At 39.5% G+C, this 27,312-nt stretch overlaps 1 protein-coding gene across 20 annotated transcripts in view; it reads right to left on the reverse strand.

Annotated features, from left to right (window-relative positions):
• LOC148878315 (glycosyltransferase BC10-like) overlaps nucleotides 1-27,312 on the reverse strand; it is a 40,142-nt gene extending 12,830 nt beyond the window's left edge. For 2 of the 20 annotated variants that reach the window (XM_088952732.1, XM_088952682.1), the window contains exons 1-7: nucleotides 26,965-27,312; nucleotides 25,116-25,166; nucleotides 4,550-4,642; nucleotides 3,536-3,815; nucleotides 2,327-2,722; nucleotides 2,112-2,228; nucleotides 1,867-1,967 (exon numbers count right to left, since the gene is read on the reverse strand). In XM_088952732.1, the coding sequence (XP_088808858.1) occupies nucleotides 1,867-1,967; nucleotides 2,112-2,228; nucleotides 2,327-2,722; nucleotides 3,536-3,661 (740 nt within the window). In that variant the 5' untranslated portion in view covers nucleotides 3,662-3,815; nucleotides 4,550-4,642; nucleotides 25,116-25,166; nucleotides 26,965-27,312. Of the gene's footprint in view, nucleotides 1-1,866; nucleotides 1,968-2,111; nucleotides 2,229-2,326; nucleotides 3,499-3,535; nucleotides 3,816-3,881; nucleotides 4,033-4,549; nucleotides 4,643-5,160; nucleotides 5,222-25,115; nucleotides 25,167-26,964 lie in introns of those variants that run through there. The other 18 variants (XM_088952772.1, XM_088952702.1, XM_088952806.1 and 15 more) reach the window with 18 other exon arrangements.

Below are 27,312 nucleotides of genomic sequence, written 5' to 3' on the forward strand. Positions count from 1 at the left end.
CCCCTCCAATTCCATTCCCTTTTCTCTTTTTTCTCCTCTTTCTTTCTTTTCCCTTTTTATGATCAGCAAGGAGGAACCAATTTATTAATGAGTGAAAAACAAGTTACATAAGTTACAAATTACAACAAACAGCTGAAAACAAGCCCAAAAAGATTACAGAACAGCCCAAAACAGCTGCTGCCTATGGACCCTGTAGAGATGTAGAGCAGTAATTATTAATGTGGTCCCCACTGCATGTTTGCTTTGTTTTATGTTATTTGTATTACTGTGCTTATGTTAGTTGTGTTGTTTATGTAAGCAGCAAGGGCATTAGTGGAACTACACTATGTTTTAAATTGCAAACATATAAATAGTTGAGTCATGAGTGGAGCAGCAACTCTAGCCTAACTACATTCTCTTCTCTTCTTCTATTCTCTGTTTTCTTTTTTTTTTCTTATTGAATTCACCTTAACAATCTCCTCCTCCCTGGTTAACACTTGTCCATTCACTTCTAACTTGGCAATTTGTTTTTTTCACCTTCTACCACTGGCTGAAGAATGAAGGACTTTGCATTACCATCCTCTTTCAGAAGCCATTTACACCTAGATTTTTGTCTCCAAGAAATTTCGTCCTTCCTTAGAACTTCCAGCTCGCACTTCAACGTCCACCTTTCCTCCCTTTCCTCCCCACTAAGAATCCCAAGTGTTTCCTTCTTATCAAACTCCTCTAACCTTGAGGTAATTCTTTCCTTAGACTCCACTTTTCCAAATAGATCTTTCTTCCAAGCTTTTATCTTCCTCTTTAACCTCTTTATTTCTTTCTTTCCCTTCCCTTTCTTTGTTTTCCTTTCCTTTTCTTTTCTGCTCACGCCTTTTAAAACACTGCCTCTAAGGTTGACTGCCTTACTTTGACAATCAAGAAATACAAAGATAGCTTAACATGTAGAACAAAGAGTTTGCATGGTCACAACACTTTATTTTGACCCTCCAATAAAACACAACATGCTATCAACCAAATTATCCAATGAGTGCACCCTCTTGTTGCTACCCCAAATGGCACACTGACAACCTGCTAACATATGGCAAAATGGAGATTGCTTCTAGGTTCTACTACCTTATTATAACAATTTAGAAATATCAAGGTAGGTTAACATGTTAAGTGATTAGTTCAAATGACCATTATACTTTCATGAAACTCTCCAATAAAACACAAACATGATATCAATCAAATGAAAAACCAGATCAATTAAACTTTCTTGCAACACTTCATAATCTTTTTTTATGAAGATTATAGATAATTAATAATGAAAGATGGTTACTCCTTGCTATAGAACCTAGGGAATTGCCCTAGGATTCATAGTTTTTATTCAAAAAAATCCCACCGCTTTACGCAATGCCAAGGTGCCTACTGACTAGGTGACAAGATGCCTCCCATCGCCTAGCCTTGCTCAGCACCTTGAAACTATGCAAAGGAAATTCTTTGGGAAGACTTGTAACCACTAAGATATCCTAGCGGGCTGTCATTCATGGAAAGTATCTTCAATATCAGCTCCTGGACTAACTAAAGGAGTAATTTCACAAGAAACCTCCTAATAAGGAAGGCGAGCAGAAGTGTTGAGTAAAATGGAGTTGTTTGGTTTCCGTACTGGAATCAAATCAACAAACTCAATTTTGACTATCAAGGTCCTCTGAGTTGATTTAATAGAAGCCACATTTAACCGCTGCCTAGCTCTGCTTAAAACCGCAAGCCTTCTTTGAAAGCCTCCATGTGGTAGCTACAAGAATAAATGACTATCCCAAACATCTTTCCCAGGTTCAGCAAATTTTTTTCAAGAAAAATCTTGTAGTCGCAGTGGAAAGCAAACTATATTAGAAATAAGTAACCAACCTATCTGAGAGGAGAACAAATCTCTGATTTGCTGGATCCTCAAGAGCTGCTCCAAGTAATAACTTCTCAGCTTCAATCATACTCGATTCTCCCCACATAACCTGCATGCAAATGAGTCAATTCAATCATAACAAAATAATGGCAAACAATTCAAAGGAAGGAAAAACTAAAAAGAAACGAAATGATATGAAACTAGGAACTAGCTGAAGGAATAAACCAAGTCAAATCCTTCCAAAATGCATTACCTTAATGCTCTTGCTCAACTGCCGACCGTAAAAGAAAGACGACTTCTTTGTTGATTCGTCAAACACAAAACCAGGATCTGAATGAATATAAATTGAGAAATTTGCGGCATCTGCATTCTGTAAACTCCCAAACTCAATGATCATAATTCCTACATCGTTTTTCCTTTTTCCTAAAGAAGAAGGAAGCAATAAGAATTGAAAGAAAAGATACGGACCTCGAAGAAGCTCTCCCATAGAAAATCGAGGGGAAGATTTCTTCGTGCGAGAAACAAAAAGGAAACCTTGGGAGGGCCATCGAAGTGCTCATCCAAGCTACGAGATCTGCGAGAGGAAGCGATGGAAGATTGGAGCTTGGACTGAGAGTGGAGTCTGAGAAGAGCGAAAACGCAGAGCACGATGGATATTGAGATTACGAGCTTCGTCCCGAACCAGAAGGCGTGGCGTAGAGTAGACGGAGGTCTCTTCTTCGTCATGGCTTCTTCTGGTTCCAGATCTCCCTCATGTGAAAGTGGTAAGGGAGAGGCGAAGAAGGCCAACGAAGCATTTAAATGGCTGTTGCGTAAGGCTTTTGCATTCAGTGAAAGCGTAAAAACAGAGGCTTGAGAAGGGCCCTTCAGGAGAATTTAAAACATAAATAAACGAAAATAGAGCTTAATTAACATCATTTATTTAATTAATATTTTTTTATCACTAAACTGCAACTCATCGATGATCTATGATTGATGGATGGATGGTTAAGATTATCCAATGGATAGGGGCAGATCTGAAAGTGGTCCGCAACCCCACAGCATAACCGTTAAAACCGTTGGTGCTTTTGTTGTGTATTCAGTAGACGTTACGAAATTCCGTCCGGCGTGGATAGATCGGTTGGAAGTTGGAACTTCGAGGTCGTTATGACGACGACAACGCTTAGCGTGTTTCCAACCTACCCCAATCACCTTCCCTTGCGGCCAGCGGCAGCGGGGCAGGCCAGTCTACCCCCCGCCGCCCCGCGTTTCCAAGTTCGAAATATTTTGGCTTTTGGGCTGTCGGTTTGGTTGAGATTAGAGGATGGCGGTGTCTACCACCTTGGACCCATTCGTCCATTGGCCCCACTGAAGAAATTAAAAGGAAGGACTAAGGAGAGAGAGAGAGAGTTGGTAAGCAAGTGTTCGTTTGGAAGGGCTTTAATGCGGCGGCCTCGGGCGTTACATGCTAGCAAGCTGTTAAGCCATGTTTCGTAAAAAAACTGAAAAAACCAAAATAGGTTTATACAAGCCAAACAATTGACTTTCCTTGAAGCTACATTAAGTAACTTCTCCGAACTCCGAAGCCGCTCCAGTCAACGCAGTTCAATCAACACAGAAGCCCTCCAAATGGGGGGCCCAAATCTTCAATCCAGCTAGTTCTGTACAAAGTAAAAAAGATAGAGAAGCGTAAGTTACATTGACGTTTAGACTGTTGGCTGTGAAATAATCCATGCATAGGGATAGCTGTGTGGGGCTGACCGGGCTGCACCCTTTTGGTCCAATGTCAAAAAGGAAGAAGCCAGTATTGGTCCCCGAAACCATGATCTTGTATCGTTTTATAACCTTTCAATAAATGGGAAAGTGAGAGCTCTTTGTTCTCTTCCCAAAGGTTTACGATGTTGGCTTGGCAATGTCATTAACTAGAGTTCTTCATCAGATACGCTATAATAAATACCAGGAAGGCACCAGCAACAACCTGCAATCCAACAAACAGAATAAGGCCTTGTCAACTAATAAAAAACAAATTTGCCTGGTTCTCAACTTGTATTACTATTTTATGGGCCTTCAATTGGAATTCCATCTGCTGCATATAGGAACCCATATCCTCATGTAATGTACAAGCATTCGAGTGGAGCTACGGCAAAGAGGGACACTTCCCCTGCTTGGTGTCGATGTTATAACATCTTTATGTGCTAATTTCAGTAATTGAAAAACAAGCAACACCAGAAAACAGTTAGTGGTGGAGTCCAATTTGTGTATGTGTTGTTTGGGGATTGGGAAGCAGACATCATGGACAGTGCCAGTATGAAAATATACTTCTCTTCAGCCTAAATTTCACAATAATGACATTTATCCAAACCATCTTATGCAAATTTCCATGTTTAACAATGTCCTACTTGGAATGGATTAAGATTTGTGCCATCCATGCTTACAATAAACAACCCTGTCCAATCATGTCCACTCATGCTAAATGAGCCTAAAAATGTGAAGGTAACGTGAATTAATCATCAAACATAACCGTTGAGTTTGCTTTCAGAAAAAAAAAAAAGAAAGAAAGAAAGAAAAACTCTAACCATTGAGTTAGCAACGTTCTGATCCAGTTAGAAAAAAAATCTATTCAAAATTAAATAAAAAAATTCATACAAATAGACATTCATTTACTTGAAAATAGAATTCATCTTCACTCAAATATGAATCTTTGTCACTGACCTGAAGTGGAGTATGACCAAGAGAATCATGTAGAGGCCTAGCATTATATAAAGGGTGTCCTGGAGGGAATTCACAAACCATTTGGTTCAGCAACTGCAAAGATCACCAAATACAATAAATTCAACAACAGAAAATTACAAGTATCCCAAGCCATTCAAGGTCAATCAACATGATCACATAGAAATTCAGTGCACAGGATTTCTTTCAATGCCACATATTTATTTATTTATTTGATCACTAACATTCTAATGCTACTTATCTTTAAAAAAACAACAATTTGTAAATCTGATCTATGAAATAGACAACCACGACCAATGCTTGGTCAGGGTAAAATCTAGAAAGATTTGGAAAAACTAAGGAGACTTGATTTCAGTTCCTCAATTGAAATGCTACTCAAAACTTTTGTACAAAACATGGTCTGCATCACAAAATCCTTTCATAAAATGAAACAAACAAAGGTTGAAATTTAATGTGTGAAATGCATGAAACAAAGTGCCAACTCCATATGGACAATAGTTGGGTTGAGTTGAATCGCATGAAACAAGTCCTTGTCTATAAACCATAGCATTAATTACTGAGATTGTACTCCCAAACAATTCAATGCAAATTACCTGGACAAATAGTTTTAGCTTTAATGGTCCAATCCAATGACTGCACGTTAGATTCATGTACCTTGTGAAAATAGCAATAGTTTTGGAAACTTTTAATGCTACTAGTTCCAGAAAAAGTTCCAGCTCTAATAATGCTATTAACAACTTCTTACCTTACTCAGACACATTTAGCTAATACTTGAAATGGACAAACATGAAGAAGAAACTTGAAAGAATATGCTCATAAGTCATAAATTTTGAAATAAAGATATGTCTAGCTTACCTTTCACAATTTTCTAAAATATCCAATTTTCAAGAAGGTTGATAAGGCCATTAAGAGAAGAAAAGTAAATCCTTTGGGTTTTATTTGTACATTTTGCACTTGATATCACTCTTTAATGTTCCCTCTTTTGTGAGTCAGCCATCAAATTAGTAGATATTTGGACCCAGACAAACGAGGGAATCAACCTTGAGCTCAAAGATCCCCAGGATCTTTCTTTCGTCAATGATTCAACCTATATGACTTCTAAGAGTCTTCCCTCAATGACTCTCTCAAAGCCCATAGGCCCCATACAAACAGAAAGTTGAGTCCTTAAAGCAGGAATAGCAACACAACCTCACCAAATACTGATTAGGAGGAAATAATCTCCTTAATAGTTCCTTTCAAGTTTCAACTTCACTTCATCTATTGAGCAGAATCCATTGATTTTCCTCAATATAAATATTATTGGTCACTTTTCCAAATTTTCAGTGCATTTTGTTTGTGGGAACTAATGCTGAGATTTATCTTTTAAACTATGTAACTACTTTTCCTATGTGTTACATTCTTCAAATGTTCAGCACCAGTGGAACCATACCATCTCTCTTTGCTCTGGCTACTAATGTGAAGCAACAGTGCAGAAGTACCTCCTTTTAACATGTCTAGGCATTTTTCAACAATTTTTCTGATCATTAACGGTAATTTTTTTGAAAGCGAGGAGAATATATAGAGAAGCCCTACTCTCTAAGATACTTAGAGAGGTAGTCAAAACAATATCAACAGCCATTGTTGGCAGCATCAGCTAATCTAAGAATAAAGCAGATTACAAATGTTATCCTGGATCTGGCACTCCCCCCATTATAGACCCAGAAATTATATGAAAGCCACAATGAGAAGAGGGGGCTCCCAGAGTATGCTATTCACAACATATACAAAAAAAAGAGAGTAAATCAAAATGCCAGCCAGGGTTGTGACCAATAATTTGACCCCACTTATTACAAAAATGCTGAAAAGATAGCATGCTGAATTCCTTCTTAAGGGATTCCCATGAGATAAGTAGCCTTTCTGCTTTCTTTATCACTATCTCCACCTGTGCTTTACCATTGAAGATTTGGTTGCTCCTTCCCCCATAAAACCCAGCAGATTACAAGAGGAGAGGAAGACAAAGAAGCTTCCCTTTCTTGCTGAAATTCCCTTCAGGCCAAGCTGAGAATAAAGCACATATCCTTAGGAGACGCCCAAGATTTGCCAAAGAGCTTGATAAAATGAGCCCGAGCTCTGAAAGAAAAAAGGGCAGTGAAGAAGTGCTATACTGATTGCTAGTCCTCCTCACAAGGTGGACATTGGTTCACCAGTATAATACCCCTTGCCCTTAAATTTTCAATGGTTTGGATTTTATTTAAGATTGCAGCCCAAGTTAAACACCACTTTGGTTGGCACCCCTAATTCTTTCTTGTTAAAGCCCAACCTGGCTAGTATATCTTTTCGTCATTAGCAGGACCTTAGCATCCAACTCAATGAGCAGTACAGATGGGAAAGAAAGTCAATAATTCCCTGGTTTCACATCTTAAACACCATGTCCCTTCAACCAATAGAAACCAAATAATCATAACTTGATAATCTCCTTCAACAAAGCAAGCCAGTCCAGTCTCTCTTCTATGCAAATCTCAGTCCATAAATAAGAGCTGACAGTTCTGCCCTTAGGGACTGTTTGATAACAGCTGAAGTGGCTGAACTGAATCATTTATTGCTTTGTCATTTAGTAATTAAGTTTTTAAGTTGTGAGCTTCTTAATGGCTGAAGTGAAGTCGAGTTGATTACTGTACCCTCAAACATTTTATTATTTAAATATTTTTTTTTGAAAGGGATAAAGAATAAGAATGAAGTAGTTCCAAACATCACTACAGATTAGGCTGGGAAATGTTTTGTTTCCCTTTTGTTTCACAAATTAGTCTTTTAATTATCCCCAAAATAACTATATCCTATTTATCCCTTTTTTTTCCATGGAATAAACTCTGATACCTGGATACTTATACATGCCCGGTGTAGGCATAACGGTTTCAGATACAATACTGGATACTGCATGGATACTTCCAGATGTACTCTATAGCATTAACACTTTTGAAGTATGTAAAATAGTATGTTTTAACAAGTTATAGCATAAAAATTCTGTACATGTTAGAAATTTAATTAAGTCTGGCAAGAGTCAAGTCCTAGAAATGACATTTGGCTTCATAAATTAGATATAAAAGCATGATTTAAGCATATTAGATCGTGAATCCCTACCTATAACAATATCCACAATCTAGGAAAGGAAGTATCATGTCACATTTTACGTATCTGTTTGTCTTAGTATAGGGCGGCAGTTCTCTCTTTCGTTTGAGACTGTGAAGCCCTATTCTGTTTGACTTCTCCATCTCTTCCTCTTCTAGTCTCATATCAGAAGCTTCTTTTTATTTATTTAATTAAATACAGGTCTAATAACAAGGCTGAATTGCACTAAGGGAAGAAAAAATACCTGTCTTGGCAAAAGACGAGGAAGGAATAGTGGATTGTTTCAATCGAGCCATAGCCCGGTTTAGAATGTCTACCTCTGCTGCTGAAATTTAGGGAAGCTACTTGGGGAAGTAGTGGTCTGTCTCACACATGAAGAAGCACTCAAGGTGATAGGCTTTTGCACTCCATCCACCAGATTTGGACTTGCCACATGTCCATAAGGTCCTGGACCTTTATTCAGCTTTTTCTCCCTCCTAAGGGCTGCTGGTTTAAGGTGAGGATGCAAGATCCAACAGGTATCTTTGGTATGTCTCTCTCCCCCACAGTGAGAGAATTTCAAATTTCTTTTACCTCCCCCTTTCTCTCCTTTTTGTGTGGCTGAAACAAGTGCTAAATGTTCACCCAGCTGTGGAGGGGCTTCTACCTTCATTTCTTTTCTCCGGATCTCCTCATTTCTATTAAGTAGTAAACATGCTACTAAGAGGGAAGTTCATCTCTCCCCAAGACCTGAGAATCGATGCTTTCATAAAAAGAGTTGAGTCCAACAAGAAATTTGAACACTCTCATTTCCTCAGTTTGCTTTTGGTGCATTTCTTGGTCCTCAGAATTCTTCCAATCAAGAACAAGATGATGATTAAGCCCTTCCCAAAGCCCCTCAAGAGTAGCAAAGTAAGTAGCAACTGATAAACTTCCTTGAGTCAAGGCTGCAATGTCTTGTGTCAGTCTAAAAGTTCTTGCATTATTTTTCCTTTGTTCATAGGTGGTAGACAATTTCTTCCAAATCTTATGAGCTGAAGGATAGTGTTGGACTGTCCTAGCAATTTTTGGTGTCATGGAAGATAACAGCCGTGCCATAACAAGTGCATTTTTTTTCTGTCTAAGTTCCATACATAGGTTCTTCCTTCTTAGGTTCTTTGACTTGTCCATCTTGTGGAGACTCTGTAACTTGATGTATCTTATTAGTATAATCCTTGTTGTATATTACTTATACATCTTATTCTTCTTTTCTCTTCCAGCCCTATATGGGCGTTCTTGTAATTGTACATATCTTTTAATATATAAGAGATTCTTTGAGGTGGGGGTCGATTATTCTTGACACCTCTAAGATTATTCTTGTTCTTTTCTCTATTCAGTCAAGAGTGTTGACACATCTATGTACCCTAGTAAACCACGACTTGTGATGCGAAGTTTTGCTATGGACCACTCCTTGAAGTTGTATTCATTTAGTTTCACATTAGTGATCTGAAGATTTGGGAAGCTAGTGTTCTCCATGTTGAATAAGCTTTCACTTGGCTGACTTTCCTTGGAGGTTACCTCACTAGAGTTTTTAGGACATAATGAACTGTTTCTGATGTGAAATTTCACCCAAAAAACAGAAGAGAACAATCAGTACTACCAGCCTGTAGACTAAAGAATACTCCAACACAAAACAGCAGGACAAAAATAGAGGAACTTGGGCTGCAACACAAAACAAACACCTGGTCTGCAACCAGACACTGTTCAGCTTCTAAAAACAAGTAGAGGGCAATAACCTGTACTCCACTCCCAATCCGATGGAAGCCTCTAACCGAACACAAAAAGTCTTCCACAAAGATATCTAAAAACCTTCTTGGGCTGCACCTTCCTGCAGTTAAAAATCTTAACCTGCTTACTGCAAGTTACTCTACTAGTCCAGAGACTACTCACAGCTTGTCTTGCCCTATTGGAACATTACCGAACCTCTTCTAGGTTCCTTGGATCTTCTCCCAAGGGAAAACCCAAGAAAGCAACTGGGTTTAGAGCACCACGAGCAGAACTAGGGTTTCATTAACACCCTAAGTAAAGAAAACTGTTGAGAATGGCTAGACAGGGGTGTTTTTGGTTTTTTTTCTCCTTTCTTATACTCTCTCAGTATTTGGGCACCCATATAGGGGCCTTCCTATAATTATTATTTTCTCAGACTATAGTGTATTCTTTTGAGGGTGCGAACAGTGAAAAAACACACACCTCTTGACACTCGCTCTCTTCTTCCCCTTCTTCTCTTTTCTTCTCTTCTTCCTCTCTCTTGAAACCCTAGTTTCTACAACTTGGTATCAGAGCGGGTAGAAACATCTGGGAGTTGTTCTCTGCTGATCTCCTACCCAGAGGCGAACTGCTGACATTAGACCATTGCCGGATGACGTCAGCAGTCCGTACAGGAGCCGGCAGCAGTCTATGAAACCAACACAGTTTGATTCACCTTGATTTTAGAAAAAATTTGGTATGACTCTTGTCATCATATGAAGCTTTTATGATTTTTGGTGGATTTTCTAAGGAAAAATTGCGGAAATTCCAGATCTGATGTCGAGCCATGTACAGCAGGTTTAATGATATTTTTCTGCTGTAAAACCTAGACCATTCAGGTCATTTTTCAATTTGGGATTGACGGGAAGTGGTCCCGTAATTTTCTGAGCACTGTGTGATTTTCGGGAGTTTTTTTTTCTCCTATTTTGCCGCCAACCTAGTTTTTTCGGGCTTCCTTTGGTTCTTAACCATGTGGTAACCTGGCTTTTGGGTCTGGAACCTTGGTTAAAGTGTTGGGGGTCCTTTTTGGTTGGTGAAAAGGTGTCTTGCTAGAATATGGAATCACCTAAGGATTTTTAGATGGTTCCCGGCGTGCTCCCGGGAACTGTAGATATTTCCAATGGTATGATAACTACTGTTAAACTAGATGTAACTAATTTCTTAGAGTGGTCTCAGTCTGCTAAACTTACCATTACTGGTAGGGGTAAATTGGGATTCATCGTTCATCATAGGAAGGGAAGTGAAGCCAAGTCCTGAAGACCCGAAATTTGCAAGGTGAGAACAGGACAACTCCCTTGTTATGTTATGGCTGATTTGCTCAATGCAACCTCATATTGCCCAAAATTACATGTTTCTTCCATCTGCCAAGGATATCTGGGAGGGAAGCTTGCCGTATGCGTCAAGGGGAGAGATTTGTTGCTATGTATTTCTCTTCTCTATAGTCTATCTGGGAAAGAAATGGATCACTTGAAGTCTCTAGTTTGGAAGGACCCTGAAGATGGTGAGCAGTATTGGACAATCATAGAGGAGAATAGAGTCTTTGCTTATTTGGCAGGCTTAAACCCAGAGTTTGATTTCACCAGGCAAAACATTCTTAGTGCAAGCGTTGTCTCTCTTGCTACTGCTTACTCTCTTCTACAAGGGGAAGAAAGTCGAAGAACCGCCATGATGCAATCCTCTGTGAGTGATCATTTTGCCTTTATGTCATCACGACCCAAGCAAAATACTAGCAAACATCCCATTGTAGAGAAGGTCGAGGATGTTATTTGTGAGTATTGCAAGAAGCCAAGACACACTAAAGAAAGGTGTTGGAAGCTCAGTCCTCATCTAAAGTCGGAGAAGTACAAAACCAGGAAGAAGGGCAATGCTCACTTGGCTATAGTTGGTAATGATGCTCAACCCTCGGATGTGCTTAACTCCTCTGATGTGATGGACAAGCTCATTAATATATTGTTGTAGCTAGAGAAGTGTGGTACATCCTCTTCATCTGGTTCTGGACTTAGTAATCTATCTAGTTCATATGCCAAGACAGGTACTGCACTTGCTTGGTCCACCTCCTTTAGCCCATGGATTGTAGACTCTGGGGCCAGTGCCCATATGACTGGTATGCCTTCACATTTTACCTCATATAAGTTAACCCCGGGGAAGGGCAAGATTACTGTTGCTAATGGATCTCAGACCCCAATCTCGGGTCAGGGTGAAGTCAGAATCACCTTTCTCTTGACTTTGTTCTACATGTGTCCCGACTACAAAAAAATTTATTGAATGTTAGTTCTTTAACAAAATCCCATAATTGCTTAATGACCTTTTTTTCCAACCATTGTGTTTTTCAGGACCTGAGCACGAGGAAGAAGATTGGAAGTGGGCATGAAGTGGATGGAGTCTACCTCCTAGATGGACCTTCAGAGCATGGATTGTAAGCCAGACTGAGTCTTGTTCCAATGAGAAAATGAGTCTTTTTAAATTATGGCATTGTCGCCTTGGTCATATGTCTATCAATTCTGTCAAGTTTTTGTTTCCAAACTTGTTTGATTCTGTGTCCAAATTGAATTTTGAATGTGGAGTTTGTTATTTATCCAAACAATGTAGAAATACATATTTTGCAACCAGTAAAAGAAGTAATGTTGCTTTCCACTTGATCCATACTGATGTTTGGGGCCCGTATGCTGTCTCTTGTATGGGGCGGTACAGATATTTCATTTTCTTCATTTATGACTACAGTCGGTATACATGGCTTTATTTGATTAAAAGTAGAGATGAAGTTCCTATGGTTGTTCAAAACTTCATGAATATGGTCGAGACACAATTTGAGAAAAGAGTTAAGATAATAAGATCTGACAATGCCAATGAATACTTTGAACGTCACTTGCATAGATTTCTCGAAGACAGGATCACTATTTACCAGAGTTCATGTAGTCATACTCCACAACAAAATGGGGTGGTTGAAAGAAAAAATAGGCATGTGGTTGAAGTTGCTCGAGGTTTATTGTTCCAAACTCATGTTCCAACTCGTTTCCGGGGTGATGTTGTTGAGACAATTGTATATCTCATTAACAGACTCCCATCAAGGGTCCTTAACCTTCATTCTCCTCATCAACTACTCTTCCCTGATGAACCTCCTTTTAATATACCCCTTAAGGTCTTTGGTTGTGTTTGTTTTGTTCATGATATGAGTCCTTTGTGGTGCAAGTTTGATTCTAAATCAATTAAGTGTGTATTCTTTGGTTACTCTCCACCAGAAAGGCTATAGATGCTTTGATACTCTCTCTAGCAAGAGATATGTCTCCAAGGATGCTACCTTTTTGGAATCCTCTTCTTTTTTCCAGTTACCTCGTCCTTCTCTTCAGGGGGAGAATGCAAGTGAGCATTGGACTCCCTTCTGCCTTCCTGTTCCTACCTCTATTCCTTCCTCTCTTCGTACCTCTATTCCTTCTCCTCCTCCTCCTCCTGTGTATTGACCTTGGTCCTAGCAACAGTTTTTCATTAGGCATATTAAGAGAGTGGCTCCTGAAGCAGAATGCCCATCACAATCTGATTCCCCGGACTCAAGTAATCTTGAACCTCCTAACAATCCTATTATTTATTCTAACCTTGATCTTCCTATTGCCATTCGAAAAGGGAAGAGGACATGTAGAAAGTATCATATCACTAACTATGTGTCTTATGATGCTCTTTCACCTTCCTATTGTGCCTATATTTCTGCTATCTCTTTTGTTTCCATCCCTTGCAGTGTTACAGAGGCAATGCAGTGCCCCCACTGGAAGGAAAATATGAACCAAGAAATGGAGGCCCTAATAAAGAACCAGACTTGGAAGATTGTTCCTTGCCCCAAAGATAAGATTCTTGTTGGGTGTAAGTGGGTTTATACTATTAAGCACAAGGCAGATGGCTCAATTGAAAGATACAAAACTCGACTTGTAGCCAAAGGATACACTCAAACTTATGGCATTGATTATCTGGAAACCTTTGCTCTAGTTGCTAAAATGAACTCTATTTGTGTGATCATGTCTCTTGCCGCCCATTACTTGTGGCCTTTATATCAAATGGATGTAAAGAATGTCTTCTTAATAGGGACTTACAAGAGGAAGTGTATATGAACTTACCACCTGGGGTAAGTTTTCCTAACAGTGATGGAAAAGTGTGCCGCTTGAAGAAGTCTTTGTATGGGCTAAAACAATCTCCAAGGGCATGGTTTGACAGGTTCAGAAATGCCATTTTAAATATTGGTTTTTCTCAATCTTAGGCTGACCACACCTTATTTATTAGAAGAGTTGATGGTAGAGTAACAATGTTGATAGTATATGTTGATGACATTGTTGTGACAGGTGATGATATCACAGGTATCTCTCAGTTAAAGTCATTCCTTGCTTCTGAATTTGAGATTAAGGACCTTGGTGATCTCCGATACTTTCTTGGCATTGAAGTTGCAAGATCCAAGAAGGGGATTTTTCTGTCACAAAGGAAATATGTACTTGATTTGCTTCATGGGGTTGGGAAATTAGGGTATAAGCTTGTAGAAACTCCAATGCTGTTGAACTCTACTGAAGGAGAAGTTCTTCCAGATAGGGGGTATATCAAAGATTGGTGGGACGCCTTTTGTATCTTTGTTTGACTAGACCTGACATTTCCTATGCTGTTGGAGTGGTTAGCCAATATATGCATGAACCCAAGACATTTCATATGCAGGCAGTTAACAGAATTTTAGCCTACCTGAAAGGATGCCCTGGCAAAGGGATGTTGTATTCCAACCATGACCATCTAAATATTGAAGCTTACACAGATGTTGATTGGGCAGGGTCCACCACCGATGATAGAAGATCTACATCCGGTTATTGTGCCTTAGTTGGAGGTAATGTGGTTTCTTGGAGAAGTAAGAAACAATCTGTGGTTGCTCATTCTAGTGCTAAGGCAGAGTACAGGGCAATGGCTCATGGAGTGTCTGAACTACTCTAGTTGAAGACCTTATTGACTGAGATGAGCATCCAAGCAGATTTTCCAATGAGACTATATTGTGACAATCAAGCAGCCATAAATATTGCTCACAATCCTGTCCAACATGATCGTACAAAGCATATTGAGGTGGATAGACACTTTATTAGAGAAAGAATTGCTAGCGGAGAGATTTGCCTTTCTTTTGTAAGGTAAGAAGACCAACTAGCTGATTGCCTCACTAAAGGTGTTCACCATCCAAAGTTTGCTAAGAACCTTGCCAAGCTGGGCATGATTGACATATATGCTTAGGTTGAGGGGGAGTATTGAGAATGGCTAGACAGGGGTGTTTTTGGTTTTTTTCTCCTTTCTTATACTCTCTCATTATTTGGGCACCCATATAGGGGCCTTCTTGTAATTATTATTTTCTTAGATTATAGTGTATTCTTTTGAGGGTGTGAACAGTGAAAAAACACACACCTCTCGACACTTGCTCTCTTCTTCCCCTTCTTCTTCTCTTCTCTTCCCTTCCTCCTCTCTCTTGAAACCCTAGTTTCTACAACTAAAACGAAAAAGAATAGAAGAACAGTATATAAGATTTTGAATCAATGATAGTATCGATGCTCTGATACCATGTATGTACTTGTCTATATTCAGTTCTATAGAAGAAGAAGAAGAAGAGAATAGAAGACAAAGAGGTTTAGAAGAAATGGGCAGCCCCTCTCTCCAGCCCTCCAAGACAACTTTTATACTAGGGCAATAAGAAAGAGATACAATGACAAATCTGCCCCTGATTAGTAGGTAGTAAGAAAACATAAAAACAAAGCAGGCCCAGGACCATTTAGCCGAAGAAGGAAGTTACACAAGTAAATGTTATGACATAACATAAATAGGCTCAAGCCCACAATGCTAGGCTACATAACATGTATGTCTTTTTTCCTTGATAAATTGACCTTAGTATTACAGTATAAGAGTGGGACTCAAGGAACCTGGCAGCATTGACACACTTCGAGACAAGCTAGACAACTCACAAGGAAGATAGGAGTGATACGGCTATAGACTCACAAAGCAGCAAATGGTGTGGCCAATTCACTGTCTAAGCAAGGGGTTAGTAAAGAACAATTTTATTTGGGGGTTACAACTTAGCTGTGATTTGTTAAAACAGATAAGAATTAGGTAGCATCTTCTAGCCTAACAAGTCAGATCTTTAACCACTCATAAATACAGTTCTTTCCTCACAATCAATAAATTTTTTTCACTGTAACCAATAAAAAAGAAAATTTGATAGGAGCAATTGTAGAAGTGAGTTACATAAACTTGATGGTTGATGGACATTCAAGAGTGCTTGTGGGCTGGTTAATGAAAAACAGCCTAGTATCATGGCAATATCAAAACCAGTGTTTTAAAAGGCGTGGGAGGCATACGCCTGGAGGCGCGCCTCTAGGTGAGGCACTCCCAAAACGCCCTGAGGCATATGCCAGAGGCACTGACACCTCTGAGGCATATGCCTCTTGCGCTTTTTTCATGGGGCGTGCTAGAGGCATACGCCTCATGCGCCTCATGTACATCTGACATAAAAAGACAAAAAAAAAAAGAAAAAAGAAAAAAAAAAGAAAGGAAAGGAAAGGAAAAGAAAGGGAAAGGAAAGAAAAAGAAACGAGCTCGCTTCGCTCGCTTGCCTCTGCTTCGACAAGACCCCCCCTTTGAACTAATGTTATGCACCTTTATTCTTCTTAATATAAAAGATTTTTATTAAAAATAAAGAAAAAAATGAGATCCCCCCGTCCTCTTCATCCTCCTCCTAACCCCCCTCCTCTTAAGGAGGTTTACGCCCCCTTGTGTTCAGGAGGCTTACACCTTGTGCGTTCTGAACTATGCCTCACGCCTCTTAAGTAGCGGAACGCCTCACGTCACGCCTCCGCGTTTTAAAACATTGATCAAAACATCATGAGGGAAATAAGAATTTTGGAAAGGGAAGTAATTAGCATTTTCAGCTGAGTTCATAGATCAGCTAATTGTATGGCTGATGCCTAGAAAAGACTAAAATAACCCTAGAACAAAGCTGTATTTTAACACTCCCCCTCAAGTTGGAGCTTATATATCATACGACTCCAACTTGTTACAAATGTATTTCATCCAAGCACCACTCAAGCCTTTGGTAAACAAATCAGCTAGTTGATCTTCAAACTTCACGTATGGGGTAATGATTTCTCCACTGACCCCCTTTTCTCTAACAAAGTGACAATCCACATCTATGTCTTTAGTCCTCTCATGATACACTGGATTGGAAGAGATACGAATGGCTGCCTAATTGTCACAAAATAGCTTCATGGGGGTTGTGACTGATATTCCCATCTCTTGTAACAATTGTCTCAACCACACCAACTCACATGTAGTGTGGGCCATGGCTTTGTACTTGGCCTCAGCATTACTCTTGGCCACCACATTTTGCTTCTTGCTCTTCCAAGTAATCAAATTCCCTGCCAAAAATGTGCAGTAACCAGTCGTTGATTTCCTGTCAGTAACTGACCCTGCCCAATTAGCTTCTATGTATCATTCCAAGGAAAGTTCTCTCTCTTTCTTATACAACAACCCTTTACCTGGAGCACCCTTCAAATAGTGTAGAACTCTAACAATACCTTCCCAATGGATTGTCCTTGGGTTCTGCATGAATTGGCTCAATAATCCAACACTGAAGGAAATGTTTGGTCTTGTAATGGTTAAATAAATCAGTTTTCCAACTACTCTCCTATACCGTCCAGGATCAGCTAGGGGCTCCCCCTCACTATCAGACATCTTCACATTCAGATCTATAGGGGTATCCACTAGCTTTGCCCCTAAATGACCAGTTTCTTCCAACAAGTCAAGCACATACTTCCTTTGTGAGAAAGAGATTCCCCACTTTGACCTTACTACTTCTATGCCCAGAAAATATTTGAAGTGCCCCAAGTCCTTAGTCTACAACTGGTTTTATAAGAATCGTTTGAGCTTTTCAATGTCATGCTCATCACTTCCTGTGATAATGATGTTATCCACATAGACTGACAACACAATCTTCCCAAAGGTAGTATCTCTACTGAACACTGAACGATCAACCCTACATTGTGTCACCCCAAACTGTTGTACCACACTACTGAATCTCCCAAACCAGGTCCTCGAGATTACTTCAACCCACAAATTGCTTTCTTCAACTGGCACACCTTACCTTCCTCCCCCTGAGCAATGTACCCTGGAGGTTGCTCCATATACACCTCCTCCTCTAGGTCACCGTGAAGAAATGCATTTTTAATATCCAACTGGAACAACGACAAATCAAAATGTGCAGCCAGTGAAATACGCACCCGGACCAAACCCATTTTAGCTATAGGTAAAAAAGTATCAGTATAATCAACACCTTAGGTTTGTGTATACCCTTTGGCTACTAAGCGTGCTTTATATCTCTCCACACTACCATTGGCATGATTCTTAACATTGTCAACCCAACGACAACCAATTGCATTCTTTCCTGGAGGCAGAGAAGTGAGGTCCCAAGTATGATTAGATTGAAGAGCATGAAATTCCTCATCCATTGCCCTTTTCCATTCTAGAGAGAGGAGCATCTTGAAGAGATCTAGGAACAAACATAGACGATAGAAGGGATACAAAATTCCGATAGGATGGAGATAAATGGGCAAATGAAATACAACGAGATATAGGATGTTCAGTACAAGCACGCTTGCAAAGCGCAATGAGAAGATCGAAATGAGATGGATCCGTCGACTGAGGAGTCGTTGATGGCTGAGATGGATCTGTCGACTGAGGGCCATGAGCATACACTCGATGTATCAGTGGTCGCATTGACTCTTTAACAATAGGAGTAGACATAGACACCTCCTCCATTGGTAAGGGAAGAGGAGGTGGGGATAGAGTATCAAGAGAAGTAGGCTCAATTGAGAAAAAAAAGGAACGCTTTCAAAGAAGGTCACATCAAGAATAATAAAGGAGTGCCAAAAGGAAGGGCTGTAGCACTTATATCCTTTCTGGGTCTGAGAGTACCCTAAAAAGACAGATTTAAGAGCACGAGCGTCCAACTTATCCAATGCCTATCCCAAGCGATGAACAAAACAAACCCAACCAAAGACACACGGAGGCAAAGGGAATGGAGATTGAAAAGGAAGGACATAAAAGGAGAGGAGCCACTTAGCACGGAAGATGGCATACGATTAATGAGAAAGCAAGAAGTAAGAACATCACTCCAATATTTTTTTGGAACTGACATTTGAATCAAAAGTGCCCAAGCAGTGTGAAGTAATGTCTATTCTTTCGCTTGACTACTCCATTTTGTTGAGTGAAGGAATAGGATGATTGATGTATTATGCCATGAGATTCAAAGAACATACGAAATGGGCATTGGAAATATTCTTTTGCATTGTCAGATCGAAAGTATTTAATGGAGATACCAAATTGATTCTTAATTTCAGCATAAAAGGAGAGAAATACATCAAACACCTATGTACGAGATTCCATTAAATAAATCCAAGTCATTCTTGAAAAATCATCAACAAAGGAAATAAAATATTTAAAACCATTGTATGATTTAACTGAACAAGGACCCCAAACATTTGAATGAACAAGTTCAAAAAGACTCGAGACTCTAGTAGGTTCCCTTGGAACAAAAGAGACACGATGATGTTTACTAAGTTGACAAACTTCACACTATAACTCACGAATAGACACAACCTCTGGAACAAGACTCTTGAGAGCTGGAAGAGAAGGGTGACCCATCTGATAGTGCCACTGTAACAGTGTAATCAAGGAATGAAGAGTTGTTTGTGATCCACCACCATCAAGATAACACAATCCTCCAGCTTCATGCCCGCCACCAATTGTCTTCCCCGTCTCGAGATCCTAAAAAAATGCAATAGGATGGAAAGAATGAGAGGGAGCAATTCAAAGATTTTGTCAACTTACTAACAAACATAAGACTAAAAAGAAATTTAGGAACATATAGGACCGATGGTAAAGTAAAATTAGAATGTAAATAAGCATCACTGGTACGAGAAACACGAGAGGTAGTACCATTGGCCAGAGTAACCGGTTGAGCGGTAGAGGGAGGGGATAAAGATGCAAATAGGTATGAGGATCCAGTCATGTGATCTGAGGCCCTAGAATCAATAATCCATGGTTTAAAAGAAGAAACAAGACATGTTGTACCTGACTTTGCAAGAGTTGTAGTATTATCGAAAGAAGGAGACAAACAAAATTTTTCATACTCTTCTCGGGTGATGGAAACCATTTCCTTCTCCTTCCCAGTACCTAAAGCAGTGGAGTCATCTCCCATAGTACCACTATCTCCTTCTACAGTAGCATGATTGGCCCAAGTAGAAGGTGGACCATACAGATCATAACAATAGTTCATAGTATGTCCTTCTCGTCCACAATAGCTGCATTGTTTGATCATTCCTAGACCAGCAACACTGACACCACGACCTCTAAAATTCCCATCTCTACCACCATTGCGACCTCCTTCACACCACAATTACTCCCTCTGGGATAGCTACTTCTACCATGTGAGCCACCTCTACCACCTTTGGTTGTAGCTAGGGTTGACTTCTCTAATATTGGAGAGCTATTTGTATGTGGACTCATAACCCTTCTTACTCTGGAGAAGACTTTTGATAGTGTAGGTATGTCACTGCTACCTAAAATCTGGGCACACACTACTTCAAATTCAGGCCTCAATTCAGAAAGAAAACGTGCCGCATCCAACTAATCTTTCTATTGTTTTTGCACTTTGAGATAAATTGAAAGAGGCTGATACAATCCAACTCGTTCTGCAAACTCTTCAAGCAAGCATAGTACTCTTCTACACTCCTATCACCTTGTTGTAGTTGAAAATACTCTTGATACAATTGATAGATTCTAGTTACATTGTATTGTTCAGAACACAACAGCTTAGCATGTTCCCAAATTTCTTTCGCAGTATCAAAGAACATCATGCTCACACTGATATGAGGTTTCATACTGTTCCAAAGACATGTCATAATTTGTGCATTCTCCTGGATCCAATCATTATACCCTGCAATTCCTGGGTCTGGTTTGTTTTCTTTAATATATTTTAACTTTCCTCTCGCCATCAAATTTACCTCCATCGACTTTACCCATGATACGTAGTCGGTACCATTAAGTTTAACCGAAGTCATTTGTACAGCCACGAAATCAGGTTGTACCATCACATTTGTTTTGTATTCACTACCAGAAGCTGTCATCAATTACTTTTGCACCACTCTCCCAAGACGAAGACCTTCCTGACTCAACAGCAGCACTCAACCGACTTATCTAATGGTTCTGAAACTTCAACAGCATAGTCGCAACTCCTAAACCTGGAACATCAGTAAAGGAACTCTTTCCACGAGTCAACTAACCTCACAGTTCACAGATAACTACCCACCAAACACATCACCCACATACATCAATCAACCGAATTTCACATTCACAGTTCCTCTTCGATCTGTGGAGTAGAGAGGATCTAAAACACCATCAAACAATCAACCAACAAAGCAACTTGAGGCATAGAAGCCTCCTAACCTTTTGGGCGATTAGTCCTTTTTGGTTCTTCCCTTTCCTTTCTTCTTGTATTAGTAGAAAACTTCAGCCAAACCAGTTCCAAGCATCCTTCACTGATGCAGTTGAGAAAACCAATCAACTAGGCTCTAATACCATGTTATCAGGCTTGTATTTAATTAAATAAATAAAAAGAAGTTTCTGATATGAGCCTAGAAGAGGAAGAGATGGAGAAGAAGAAGAAGAGGAGAAGAAGTCGAACAAAATAGGGCTTCACAGTTTCATACGAAAGAGAGAACTACCGCCCTGTATGTTTAATCCATAATGAAAAGTGAAATTACAATACTACCCCTATATACAAATGCTTGAGAATAAAGACAAAGAACACTGATTTAAAGAAGACAAAAGACTAAGATAACCCTAAAACAAAGTTTTATTTTAACAAGCCTCATCCGAATGACCCTTGGGTGATTGACTTGGGTGCCTTTGAACATATGACAAACAATTCCTCCTACCTCTCATCTTATCATCTTGGTTTTGGGCAAGGTAAAGTAAGAGTGGCTGATGGTTCTCTTTCCCTTATTCATGAAAAAAGGGATATCCAACTTGGAAAGGATCTTCCTCTTAAATCTGTTTTGCATGTTCCAAACTTTACTGCAAATTTGCTTTCAGTTTCTAAAATCACCAAAGACTTGGATTGTATTGTCGCCTTTTTCCTCACACATTGTGTTTTCCAGGATTAGTTGACGAGGCAACCGATTGGGAGTGGTTATGAGGCTGGTGGTCTCTACTACCTCAATGAAGATATCGGTTCAGCTCATCAAGCTTCAACAAGTTAAATTGGGGAATGCAAGGAGTATAGTGCTACCATCTATCTTTGGCATGCTAGATTTGGTCATTTATCTTTTACTTTGTTAAGAGTCTTGTTTCCATAGTTGTTTCAAAATGTGTCAATTGAGAGTCTATTTTGTGAAGTGTATCAGCTGTCTAAACATTGTAGAACAAGTTATCCTAGCTCTAGTAATGAAGTTAATGTTCCTTTTGATTTGGTTCATTCCGATGTGTGTGATCCTTCACCCATTACTTCTATGGATGGTTATTGTTACTTTATCAGTTTTATTGACCACTTTACAAGATGTACTTGGATTTACTTGATGAAAGGAAGAGAGGAAGTACCTAGAATCACCACGGTTTTCTATAAAATGGATGAAACTCTGTTTGGAAAAAAGATTAAACAATTTCATTCTGATAATGCAAGAGAATACTTCAAGAATTCTCTAAATGTGTTTTTTGAAGATGAGGGAACATTACATCAGTCCTCTTGCAACTTCACTCCACAACAGAATGGAGTTGCTGAGAGGAAAAATAGACATGTACTAGAAACTACTCGTGCTCTCTTGTTTCAAAACAAGGTGCCAAAGAAATTCTAGTCTCATACTGTTTTCACTGCATTTTATCTCATAAACAGGATGCCATCTAGAGTTTTGGGTATGAAGGCTCCTTTTTCTCTTTTGTGTCTAGATCAACCTACCTTTTCCTTACCCCCAAAGGTCTTTGGTTGTGTGCGTTTCATTTATATCAAGGATCCTAAAAGGACAAAGCCGGATCCAAAGGCAATCTGGGGGGGTGTTTTTAGGCTATTCTCCTACACAAAAGGGATACAAGTGTCTAGATCCAATTACTGGGAAGAAGTTCATTACAAAAGACGTCACCTTTCATGAGTCTTAGTTCTTTTTTGACCCTCCTTAGAATCCTCTTCAGGGGGAGACTAATGGGGTGGAAGAGACTTCCTCGGGGGTTAATCATCTTGTTCCTGCTCCTACTCCTCTTCCAATTGCTCTCTTTATCCAGTTCCTCTTGAACCTACGGGGGTTAATCATCTTGTTCCTGCTCCTACTCCTCTTCCAATTGCTCTCTTTATCCAGTTCCTCTTGAACCTACTGAGTCTGCTTGTCCAGTTGATGAAGAAGTCACTGCTCCTAACCATTGTGATGAAGAAGCCAAAGAACTGGTCCTAACCATTGTGATGTAAGTGTTTATCAAAGGAAAAGAAAGAGAGACTTGCTAGTTCATGATTGCAACCAATTGGATGACCTTGAAGCCAGTCAAGGTATGGTTCCTCCCACTACATCCACTAGTCTTGATCCTGATCTTCCCGTTACTTTGCGGAAAACAGTTCAATCCTGCACTCTCGATCCTATAAGTAGATTTGTCCTGTATTCTCATTTGTCCCTTACCTATCACTCTTTTGTTTGTGCATTGTCTTCTGTTTCTACTCCTAGGTTCTTAGAGGCTATTGTTGACCCCAAATGGAAGGAAGCTATGGATGAAGAAATGAGAGCATTATTGAAAGCAAACACTTGGGAGCTAGTGGATCTACCAGATAGGAAGAGCACTGTGGGTTTAAGTGGGTTTACACAATTAAAATAGAGCATATGGCACTATTGAAAGATATAAAGCTAGATTGGTTGCAAAAGGGTTCACCCAAAGGGAAGGTATTGATTGCAAGGAGACTTTTGCTCCAGTTGCCAAATTAAATACAATCAGAGTGTTACTTTCTTTAGTAGCAAACTTTTCCTAGGAACTACATCAATTGGATGTTAAGAATGTGTTCCTAAATGGAGACTTGCAGGAAAAAGTGTATATGGACCCTCCAGGATACAACATGAGAGGAGAGGTGTGTAAACTAAAAAGGGCCTTGTATGGGCTCAAACAATCCCCAAGAGCATGGTTTAAGAAATTGTGCAAGGTAATGAAGGAAATAGGGTACAAACAAAGTGGTGCATATCATATATTGTTCTATAAGAGGGATGGTGAGAAGTTGACAACTTTGATTGTCTATGTTGATGATATGGTGGTTACTGGAAATGATGCAAAGGAAATTATGGAATTAAAAGGTTTCTTAGCCTCAAAATTTGAAATCAATGATCTAGGGCGTTTGAGATATTTCTTGGGAATAGAAGTGGCTAGATCCAATGAAGGGATTTACATCTACCAGAGAAATATGCTCTTGACTTGTTGAAGGAGACTAGGAAGTTAGGAATCAAACCTACCAACACTCCCATAGAGCAAAATCATGGATTGCAAGGAGGTAATGAGGAACCTTACCCTAACAAAGAAAGATATCAATGGTTGGTTGGAAAACTGTTGTATCTATCTCTCACTATACCAGATATTGCATATTCAATCCATGTAGTTAGCCAATTCATGCATAATCCACAAGTCTCACATATGAAAGCAGTAGAGAAAATCTTGAGATATTCAAGTCATGTCCCAGGAAAGGATTACTATTTAAGAAGCATGACAAAATAGAAGTTGAAGCATTCACAGATGCTGATTGGGCTGGATCCCGTGGAAACAGGAGATCTACATCAGGATATTGCACCTTTGTGGGTGGAATCTGGTCACATGGAGAAGCAAGAAACAGGTTGTTGTGGCAAGATCAAGTGCTGAAGTTGAATACAAAGCCATGGCTCACGGTGTTGCTAAACTTCTTTGGCTTCGAATCCTCCTAAAGGAAATGGGGATCGATATAACTGGACCACTCAAGCTCTGTTGTGACAATCAAGCTACAATTAACATTGCAAATGACCCAGTCTAGCATGATAGAACAAAGCATATTGAGATAGATAGACATTTTGTATGTGAAAGGATTGTCTCTGGAGAACCTTGTATTCCCTATATGCCATCAACAAAACTACTAGCTGATGCTTTCACTAAAGGACTCACAAAATCCAGATTTATGGAGCTGTTATGCAAGCTGGGCATGATAGATATCTATGCTCAACTTGAGGGGGAGTGTTGTGTAGCCTAGCATTGTGGGCTTGGGCCTATTTATGTTATGTCATAACATTTACTTGTGTAACTTCCTTCCTGGGCTAAATGGGCCTGGGAGGGCTGGAGAGAGGGGTTGCCCATTTCTTCTAAACCTCTTTTTCTTTTATTCTCCTCTTCTTCTATAGAACTGACTACAGACAAATACATACAATACAAATTCACAATTCACAAATTATCAAGTGAAAACAAGAATGACAATGAATAAAATGGTATAAATAATACCACCCAAAAAAATTCATCAGCAAATTACAAATTAAGTCGAAATCAAATGATTTACTTCTTCGATTACTATGGCTTAAGGACCTTTTTAAGTTTAAGAGACTTAGAACACAACCAAAAGATCTGAGAATGTTAAGCTACAAAATCTTACTTCAACTTGTTGGCCAGCATGAAGTCTAATCCCACTAGCATCATACATTACCTGTTAAAATTCCACAACAATTAATCCTGACAGCATATCTAAGATAAATGCATGACAGAAAAATTACAAAACAATGGAATTAAGATAAGAGCTAGCAGCAAAAATATGGGGGACCATAAATGGTAGTAATAGTATCTAAAGATTACAATCACAGGATGATGTAAAGTAAGTGATAAAATACAAACCAAGTTCTCTAATTAACAAAAAGCAATGGCTTTATGAAGTGTCCAATCTCAGAAAATAAATCCAGTCCATAAGCACTTTCTGTTGGTGCTATGGATTGCTAGTATTAACTAGAAGGAGCAATTGATTTCATGAACACCAGTTCTATGATCAAATTTGTGAAGGCATAACTATTAAGAGCTTCACACTCTGCACACTAGACCAAATGCAGATTGAACAAAAGAAAAATCACTGGGTAATAATGGATAGATTAGTTCGGAGCTTTAACAAGCTCCATGAAAAACAATGGTGAACGAAATCAATTAGATAAAAAATATCAACAAACAAGAATTTATTTGAAATTAGCTTTATGTCGTTTATTAAAACACTTGTTTCAGAGAAATGGGTAACAATTATATGAAATGACCATGTACACATAAAAGAATGAAACACTTGGTTAAAATACATGCAACATAATGCTTTTTAATGATCAGAAAAAATAATGACCAAGAAACCGGAGATCAAACTAAAATAATACCAACCTAGCTAATTTACTTGACTAAAAGTTCCAAAATTTCAGTTATCTTTTCTTTTGAATTTTCCGTTTTCAACATTCTAATCCAAATCTCCTACAGTAAGAATGGACGGGTCTAGACAAACAGTTATAGCTCATTGAAATATCATGACTATATCTGCCTTCCCTTTGGACTAACCACAGATGCATAACATAACAAACTTAAAACAACCGTGAGCAGGGAATCTGATAAAAATATCTTGAAACAATTTTTGTACTACCAGCTAAGTCGCTACCAGGAAAAAAAATCTAGACACAATTTCCAAACCCCCATGATGAGGGAATTTGGCCCTCTAGTGACATCACACCACGTGACACTTCCGAACCATTGCTTAACACTTTGGCGCCACATAGGCAATGACGTGCCTTCGCCTAGATGATGGACTCCACCTCGTGAGCACCTCGGGCACATCGCATGCTGACGCCACCTAGCTGGTGACCCGCCTGACATGATGATCGGCTTCTTCGGCATGCGCTTAATCGTCTTCGAATCCTCTGGGATCACATTGCCCCATAGATGGGGCTGATTCCTGCAATGCGCTAAGTGAAGCTCATGATTACCTATGCCTATATGGCGCCCCATTGATTAGAAAAGGTACGCGCAAGACCTCTCTTGCTTCCTGACATTTTAGCTCTCACAGTACATAATCAATAATTTAAGCATTGCCCACCCCGAGTAAAGCACCCCGGGTACTATTATGGTTTTCTTGCAGCTCGGCCATTCGACCTATCATCGGAGCTGTCCTCGAGGAGGCAGCACCAGATAGCCCCATCACCCCATAATCGATAAACTGAAGTACTGATTTAAAAAAAAAAAAACCTTGAGTACAATTCATGGTTATCTCCAGTAATTCACTATTCTGAAAAGAAAACTAAAAAAACGCATCTCGTATTCTAAATCGATAAATCCATCCATCAAACAAAACATAATGTCCAACACCGGTTTAAGTAAATAATTGGCAATAAAGGTATAATGGCATTCTCATTCCAAGCATGTGACCCAATCTGAATTATTTCAAAAATGAAAAGAATAAGAAGGAAGCAGAGACGGATAATACGAACCGGGTGGCCAAGGGCTTCGGAAATTGGGCGAGAGCGAAGGCTAAGAATGCAGGGAGGAGAGGGAGGTTCACGGGGAGAAGAGAAGATGATGATGACGCCGACTGGGAGTAGGGTGACGCATCGGCGGCAGTTGTCAACTTGTCACGGTATCACCTCATCCATGTTCCCCCGCGCAAATCAATCCTAAGGATCGAAATGACCAAACATATTCTCCAACAACTTACAACAACAATTATCGGAGTCTCTGCGGGATAGAATGACGTCACCCCCTTGCGTGCATGTGCACTCCCCACTCCTCGTTCCTTCTTCCCCCCTGCGGTGTCTTAACATACTTAATCCATCCAATTC

Source organism: Nelumbo lutea, chromosome 1 (genome assembly GCF_056320005.1).
Source record: "Nelumbo lutea isolate HS-2025 chromosome 1, American lotus-T2T, whole genome shotgun sequence".
Classification (NCBI taxonomy): domain Eukaryota; kingdom Viridiplantae; phylum Streptophyta; class Magnoliopsida; order Proteales; family Nelumbonaceae; genus Nelumbo; species Nelumbo lutea.